The sequence below is a fragment of the Marmota monax genome, unplaced genomic scaffold (assembly GCF_021218885.2).
Source record: "Marmota monax isolate L192 unplaced genomic scaffold, Marmota_monax_Labrador192_F-V1.1 WCK01_AAM20220418_F8-fsc00021, whole genome shotgun sequence".
NCBI classification, from domain to species: domain Eukaryota; kingdom Metazoa; phylum Chordata; class Mammalia; order Rodentia; family Sciuridae; genus Marmota; species Marmota monax.
Window position 1 is genome coordinate 24,079,292 of NW_026695228.1, and position 8,275 is coordinate 24,087,566.

The 8,275-nt window shown below is 42.5% G+C and overlaps 1 protein-coding gene across 1 annotated transcript; it reads right to left on the reverse strand.

The window, feature by feature from the left end:
* Window positions 1-6,117: 6,117 nt before the first annotated feature.
* Window positions 6,118-7,047, reverse strand: LOC124087723 (olfactory receptor 7A40-like). The gene has a single exon (XM_046436704.1). The coding sequence runs from the start codon at window positions 7,045-7,047 to the stop codon at window positions 6,118-6,120; it is 930 nt and encodes a 309-aa protein (XP_046292660.1).
* Window positions 7,048-8,275: the final 1,228 nt, after the last annotated feature.

Sequence of the window (8,275 nt, forward strand, 5' to 3'; positions counted from 1 at the left end):
CTTCTCCTTCCACTAGAGTAAACATATACACCAATGAATTCATCAAACAATACAGTAAACACCTCAGCAACCTGTCAGGGCTGGGTGAGGCTGGGTTGGCTCTCAGGGGACCTTGGGTCCATGTTCAATTTTTTCCCAACACCAGGTAAAGTCAATTGTTCTTTATTACTCCTACAACTCTTCTGCCTTCTAGAGATCTAATACCTCACACTTTATCTTAACCCTTATATAAAGTGTTCTCCAAAGTTTAAAGCAAAAGAACCTCTTGTGACCATTGTTCCCCACAGGCTTGACTTGTGTTGGGGACACCACCCTGATATCTCCAGAAAATATCCTGTTCCTCTCTTCAGCTAAGGGTTCATCAGGATCCCTTGAGAGATGACTGTGACTCCTACAATCTGTGACTTCATGATGCTTTTTCCAAAACAGCAGAAATATCATGTTTTTCACCCAAGTTCAGAGCTAGCACTTAGTTACGTGTTTATAAAACAGTGGATAATACAAAGACACAGATCTTCCTGAATGTATTATTATCAACTTAGGAGAATGCTCTTATGTAGTTTATATTAAGTTCCATTCTTTGTGATCTGTACAGTTATGAACCTCATTCTACTTTCACTCCCAAGGGGCTTGGAATGCCTCAGTGATCTGCACTGTTTGGATCTCAACATCAGAAATTTAGAAATATTTAGAAATATTCAGTCAATAACAGAATTCAAAGGCCACAAAAGCAGGGTAAGTCACCTGGAACACAGAGAGTGCTCAACAGACATTTGTGCTCCATGAATGAAGACAAAAGCCAAGTTTAAGGAGGTGGAAATGCCAGCAGTCCTGATTTCACCATTGCCTTTGTATGCACAATTCAAATTATCCCTGTTTCTGTAAACATGACTAATGATGTGTCAAATGGCAATACACCTTCAAAAACTCATGTCACCTGCAAGGAGCCCTATGGCCTCCTCCTCTCCAATGGGCAGCCCTTGTTCTTCCTCTTGTTTGGTTGCTCTGGTAACAACTGGCAGAACCGTGGTGACTAAGAGTGGGCACCCTCTTCTCTTCCCACACCTTCTTTGATTCTATCATGATGGATTAATAATTGGCAAATACCTAGACATAAAAGAGTGTAACAAAGAATATTCTTTTAGGGCTGGGAACACATCATCTGTCTTTCCCCAACCAGCATGACCTTAGCCATGGGCTGGTCATCTGCATCCTTTGTAGAAGTCAATGACTCTGACACCCAATTGATTGAGAATTTGTACCATGAAGGGAAGTTGAGTTTTAGCAAATGCTTTGTCTCCATCTATTGAGATATTTAAATATCCCAATTTAATTTAATTTGATATTTAAATATCTTCATCAAGGACATTGCCGTATAGTTAGTTGTCTGTGTCCTCACCTGGCTTTGCTATTACCGTTATGTTGAGCTAGCAAAATGAGTTTGGAAGAGTTTCCATTCTTCCTTTTCTTTTCTTCTTTGGGAAAAGTTTGAGATGGTGGCTATTAGCTCTTCAAGTATTGGGTGGAATTCTGCTGTGAAGTCCTCAGGTCCTAGTTTTACCACATGTGAAATTTCTTATTACTGATTCTTTCTCCTCTCTCATTATTAGGCTTTCAGATTTTCTGCTTAATCCAGTTCATGGCAGGTTGTATGGGTCCAGGGATTTATGCATTTCTTGGAGGTTTTCCACTGGGGTGGATAATAGTTCACAGCAGTTCCGCTGTGAATCTGTATTTCTGTCATATCACTTGTAATGTCTCCTGTTGCATTTCTGGCTTACTTCAGTCTTTTCTCTGTTCTCAGTCTATCAGAAGATTGTCAACTCATTAACCTTCTAAAAGTACAACCCAATTTTGTTCATCTTTTGTGGGTATTTTTGTTGTTGATGTTCATTCTCTAAATCATTTATTTCAACTCTGATTTTATTTTTTCTTTTTTTCTGTTAACTTTGGGTTGGTTTATTCTTTTTCTATTTCTTTGAGGAAGAATGTTTTTGCATTTGCAATCTCTCTCCTTGTTTAATGTCCTTTTTTAGTTCTATAAACATTCTTCTTAGAATTCACTTTACTGCATCCATTATTGCAGCGACCTATGCAGCATTAACAAAGGATATTAAGTAGGGGGCTACGGGAGACGGAGGAAAACACAAAAACAAAGAGAACGCAGAGACATTTCTAAGTAAAGCTGGGGCCAGGTGTGACACTACCCTGTGATGGAGGAACTAGTAAAATTATAGGTGCATTGTAAATTATTCAAGGCTTGTGAGTTACCAAGAGGCTTCTTTTTTTTTTTAGTTGTAGATGGTGTGCACTAAAAGTTACAGAGCTAGAAACATTTTTGCAGCTATCCTACTGTTGCAATACAAGGAACATCCTGCTATTACCCTGCCACACCCAAGAAGCCCATTGTACTGGAACCCCTGATGCCTGTTAGCATCAGAGCCAAGTGTCAAAGCTGTTCACATCCTCACTTTTGGGAAAGGAATGTTTCCCAGGCCTGGCTTTTGCCAACACTATAGGATCAGCTGATGACCAGAGGCTTGTTCACTCTCCACACATTATCTTTTTATTCTTTTTCCATTTTTTATTTCTCTCAGGATACTTTAAATTTCCTTTTATTTTCTTCACTGGTTGTTCAGGAGCATATTCTTCAAGGACCCTGAATTTGTAAATTTCCAGAAATTCCTATTGTTTATTTTTAGTTTTCAATGGACCTTTTATTTTACTTAGTTATATGTGGTGCTGAGAATTGAACCCAGTGCCTCACATGGGCTAGGCAAGCACTCTACCGCTGAGCAGCAACCCTAGCCCCCAAGTGTGGAGAGCAGTGACAGTGATTGGAGACCAGTGTCTGAAATTGGGGTCCCTGATGAATTCATGGCTGTGGCATCCTTGGTGCCTGGGAAAGTTTCTGAGCAAAGGTACAGATACCCAGTTGCTATGGTAATGCCCTTTATGGGGAAGCTCCATGCTAGAGTCTTATCAGCCACACCTTGCTCTCGGGCCCACAGCTCCTGGCAATGAAGGAATTCTCTTGTTAAGAAAACTACAATGCTTCATCAGTTCTGCTGATACTGAACCTTTCATGAGAGCTACACAATGCTCCTAACATTGCACATTGCAACTGTAGAATGTAACTGAGGAGTAAGATGCATAATGTTGCTAACTCTGTAACTTTCATGATACAAGGAATAATGCTAGCATAGTCTTTAATCTGATTAATGAGACATATATAATAAAGATTGCTGGCATAATTCTTTAGACCTGCTTCTCCAACAGAGACCAGCACTCCACCCAAACCCATCTGTTAATTTCACAATCTGCATACATGAGTCTTATTTCTTCCAATCTCCAATCACCTCTCACAAGAACCTGCTAGTTTGGCTGCGCTGGTCATCGCACCCCAGAAATTCCTATTATTGAATTCTGGTTTCAAATTATTAGAGTTGGAAAGGACACCAGATAATATTTTCTTCTTCTTGAGTTTGCTAAGATTTGTCTTGTAGTGCAATATAAGGTCTCAGCTGGAGAATGTTCCATTGTGCTCAAGAAGAACTGGTATTGTTTTGCTGTTCTGTGGAATGGCCAATGAGTGTCGTGGTTGCATTGGGCCTAAAGTGGAACTTAAGTCTCATGATCTCATAACTTCTGTCTGGATGATCTGAACTTGGTGCATAAAAGCCCCCTATTTTCACCATTTGGCCATCTGCTGCTCCCTTCAGCTACTTTAATATTTGCTTTAAACATCTGGGTACTCAACTGTTGGGTGCATAGATATTATAATTGCTATAGCCTCTTCTAACACAGGACCCTTTCTGGTCATATAAAGTCCTTCTCCTGGTCTCCCTTTACAATTTTCACAATTGTACCTGAAAGTTTTCAAATTTATATTTAGCTGAAAACAAAAATATTAAAATATATCCTTATTCACTTTTGTTCCAGATGATGGTCAACACATGCACGTATTGTGTCAGGTCCAAGTCAGGATGTATTTATCTAATCAAGCATTTAATTAGTATATCATGGTGAAAACCTCTGGCTTCTTGCAGTATACCACATTTTCCTCCCTCTGCACAGTGGAGAAAGGGGACCAAGCAAGAGAGGAGGCACTAGAAGATGAAATCGGCAAGATTATGTTGCATGCGTGTATGAACACATCTCAATGAATACCATAGTTGTACAGAATTATAAGGCATAAATGTAAAAAAATAAAAGGGGGACAAGGAGTGTAGGGGAGGGGAATCAGGAGAGGGTAGTAACAGGCGAAGTATTGGGGATTGAAAGGGAGCATATTGTGTTATGAGTACGTATGACAATGTAGATGAACCCCATCATCAAGGATGATTAACTGCCACTAATGAAAACACCATTTCAAAAAGCATACGGTGCATGACTGTTGTCTATCAAGTAATATATTTGAGTCTAGCACTATTGGAATGAAATAAAAGTACATGCACATCACTAGTGAAAGAGTAAGACATGGCACAGGAGTGGGAATGGCAGGATAAAGAACAGATCCGGGGTTTGGAAAACTGTGCTACAGACACAGAGGCTCCAAAAGCTGAGGTTTGGACAGTGAAGGGGAGCACTGGGAGAGGGCCCATCAGTGAACTTTGCAGAATGTTCTACATGTTGTAGTTTGGGTATGAGGTGTCCCCTAAAAGCTCCTGTGTGGGGTACTCAGCGATAAAGAAAGTGGAGTGGGAGAGCTGTTACCTAAATCATCCATCCCAGTTTGAATGGACTGAGTGGGTGGTAGCTCTGGGCAGGTGGGCATTGGAGCATGTCCTGGAAGGATGCAGCCTTCCTGGGCACCTTCCTGGCTGCTCCCTCTCTGTCTGCTGGCTGGCATGAGATGAGCACTGATTCTCCACCAGGCATGTCTGCCATGATGATCTTTCTCACCTTGGGCCAGAGCCATGGACTCAATCTCTGGAACCAGGAGCCAAAACACTTTTCCTCCTCTAAATTGTTCTTGGGTATTTTGGTTACAGATATGCAGAGTTGACTAGTGCACATCACCACCCTCAGCCTCTAACCAGTAAGACCCCAAGTCTGAGAGAATCAGCCAAGGTTAGCAAAGCGTCCTCAGTTGACTCTTACCTGACAACAAACCTTGAAAGGAACTGGAGGCATGTGAAGAGATGGAAAAGACCAGAAGATAAGGAGTGATATTGGCCAAATCATGTTCTTACATTGTGTTCAGCTACAAACATGTGATGACAAATCCCATCACAATTTGCAACTGTAATGTTGCAAATAAAAAAATTTTTTACATGTGGGGGGAAAAAGGCCAGAAGATTTCCCAACATACACACCAATATGAACAAAACTAAAAGCATTATTTTAAAATCATTTATTTTGGGATAATGTTCGTGGTGGCAAAGGCTTGATACCATAACCAGTGCCAGCAGAATGGAGACAGTCAGAATAACCTGCTACATCTTCTAATTACCATTTGCTCTGATATTTAAAAGCAATGATCATGACGACCTGGTTGTTCATATTTATTTCAGATAGGGGTATCAATAAATGACCATGGTGGGATTGTAGGAAACCTGGAGATACAGTACATTATGTTTCAGCAGGACGACCACTGAGGCATGAATCCTCATTCCCAGAAGCACTCCTGGGCAGCAGACAAGCTCTGGTGCATGCCTTTCTCACATGGTCAACTGTAAAACCACCACTCAGTGGACCTCTACATATTAAGGAAGAGCAGTTAAGGTAGCAACACAGAAAGGAAAAGAAAAAGAATAGAAAATGGAAAAACTGTGGTCTCAGATTTCCACCTTCATAAAATAAAGGAAACAGCCTCAGTGGGTTATATTCCACAGGACAGTGCAACTCAGCAGAATATCAGACTCATGGAAATCTGCAAATCTCTTCTGATCTGAGATGGAAAGAATTGAGAAGTTAGGACTGAAAAGGTAGAAAATGTTGGCAATCCAGAGAGAAAATGATACTTCCTAATGAGCTTCCTTAAATACTAACACAGTTGAGATTAAAAGAAACTCCAGGAAATTAACAGAAGGCACAAGGTCTACTTCGTGGTCTGGATAAAGAACCGCAGGGTCTGGTCCAGGGTCTCTGAGGCACAACTTGGAAATGTCTCCTCTACGGCTTCCCTCGGAAGAGTCTCCTCAGTGCTCCCATGATGTCCTTGTTCCTCAGACTGTAGATGAAGGGGTTCAGCATGGGGGTGACCACGCTGTACATCACCGAGGCTCTTGCCGTGGATTGTGAGTTCTGGGTAATGGAAGAGCTGAGGTACACCCCCAGGAGTGTAGAGTAGAACAGGGAGACCACAGAGAGGTGAGACGCACAGGTGGAGAAGGCTTTGTACTTGCCCTGAGCTAACGAGATTGCACGGATGGAGGACACGATCTTGGAGTAGGAGTAAAGGACCCCAACCAGAGGACCACCTCCCAGCAAGACAGCTCCAAAATACATCACCATGTTAATGGAAAAGGTGTCGGAACAGGCAAGTAGGACCAGCTGGTTGAGTTCACATACAAAGTGTGGGATCTCCAGGTCTGTGCAGAAGGACAGCCTCAAGGCCATTAAGATGTCTATTAAGGAGTTCAGAGCAGTCAAGGCCCAGCAAGCCAGCACCAGCAATCCACAGAGCCGGCGGTTCATGATGACCATGTAGTGCAAGGGATGACAGATGGCCACATACCGGTCATAGGCCATCACAGCCAGGAGGAAGTTATCCAAAACCCCAAAGAATATAAAAAAGTATATCTGGATGATGCATCCATTATAGGTGATGACCTTGCTCTGGGTCTGGATGTTCACCAGCATCTTGGGGACGCTCGTTGTGGTGAAGCAGATGTCTGCAAAGGACAGGTTGATGAGGAAGAAGTACATGGGCGTGTGCAGGTGGGAGTCTGAGATGGTGGCCACGATGATGAACAGGTTCCCCAGCACAGTGACCAGGTACATAAACAGAAACAGCCCAAAGAGGAAGGGTTGCAATGTGGGGTCCTCTGAAATTCCCAGAAGTAGAAATTTTGAAATGTGTGTGCCATTGCCTGGCTCCATATATTTAATATGACTAATGAAAAAAATACAGAGAAATCATTTGACACAATTAGGCAGTACTAACCTGAAGGAAGGGGATCTTTGAAGTGTACAGTCAAGACTAACTGCTAAGCTTTGTTTATGATTCACTTCCTCTTTAGGGGATCCCCTGGCCACCTTCAATTTGGAGTTACTGTCTCACTGTCTTGGTCTTTCCCCAAGAGAACCTTCATTACAGATCACTAAAGACTGACTCTTTCTTGTATTTGAGGAATATAAGTTAATAATTTTGGTGATCCAAGCACCATGTAGGCAATGATAGATCACTCGCAACAAACTGAACATCCCTGCAATCCAGTGAGGGGGAAAATAATAGAAGGAAGTCAGAGCAAATATTCATAGGGGAAACAGTAATCCTTCCACATTCTGATGATGGTCAGTACACTGAAGCTCCTAAGGAGCAAGGGCAGCAGGAGTGTCATTTCCTTCTGGGTGTTCAGACAAGATCAGCCCTTAGGTGACACAGCATGTAAGCCCTCCAGAAGGACAGGAAGGGGGCCACAGAGTCACCTGCAGACACGTGTGTCAGGCAGAATGGAGGATGGTCAGTGCAGAGGGCCTGAGGAAGGGGCTTGTTCCTGATGTTCAAGTTCAACCAGGAAGCCAGAGTGGCAGGAGGATGAGCAAGAGGGAGGGGGACGTGAGCTGGTGTCCCAGGGTGACAAGGCACAGATTCCCCCTTGAGGAGCCTCCTGGGCTTTCTGTGAATAGGCAGCACCTTGTTTATTTCTCTCAGTGGCCTTATGCTAGGGGTTGTGTGTTATGAGTCGCCTTCTGGAATACTCTCAGCTCAGGTCTCCTTTCTCTAAAAACCCTAAAGTCAAAAGCAAACACAGGTGCACGCACACACACACACACACACAAAAAAAAAACTTAAAAATATGCTGCAGTCCACAGCCTTCTGGGCCCATGTCTGCCCTGTACTTCTCCCTTTAGTCACACTATTTAAAATGAAAGGATGACAGGGAAGACGTCAACAGCAAATTATTTTTCCTCAACAAAGGAAAAGACAGTCCTCAGAGCTCTCACTCTGCCACACACATTTACACGTGGGTTGCCATTTGGAAAGGTGATTTTGCACTCTGCATTCAAGGAAACAAAAAGAAATTCTGTTCAATTAAAACAAAGAGAGGAATCAAGTGGCTCTCAGGATAAAACCAGTCTATTAAACTCAGGTGTATCTGAAATT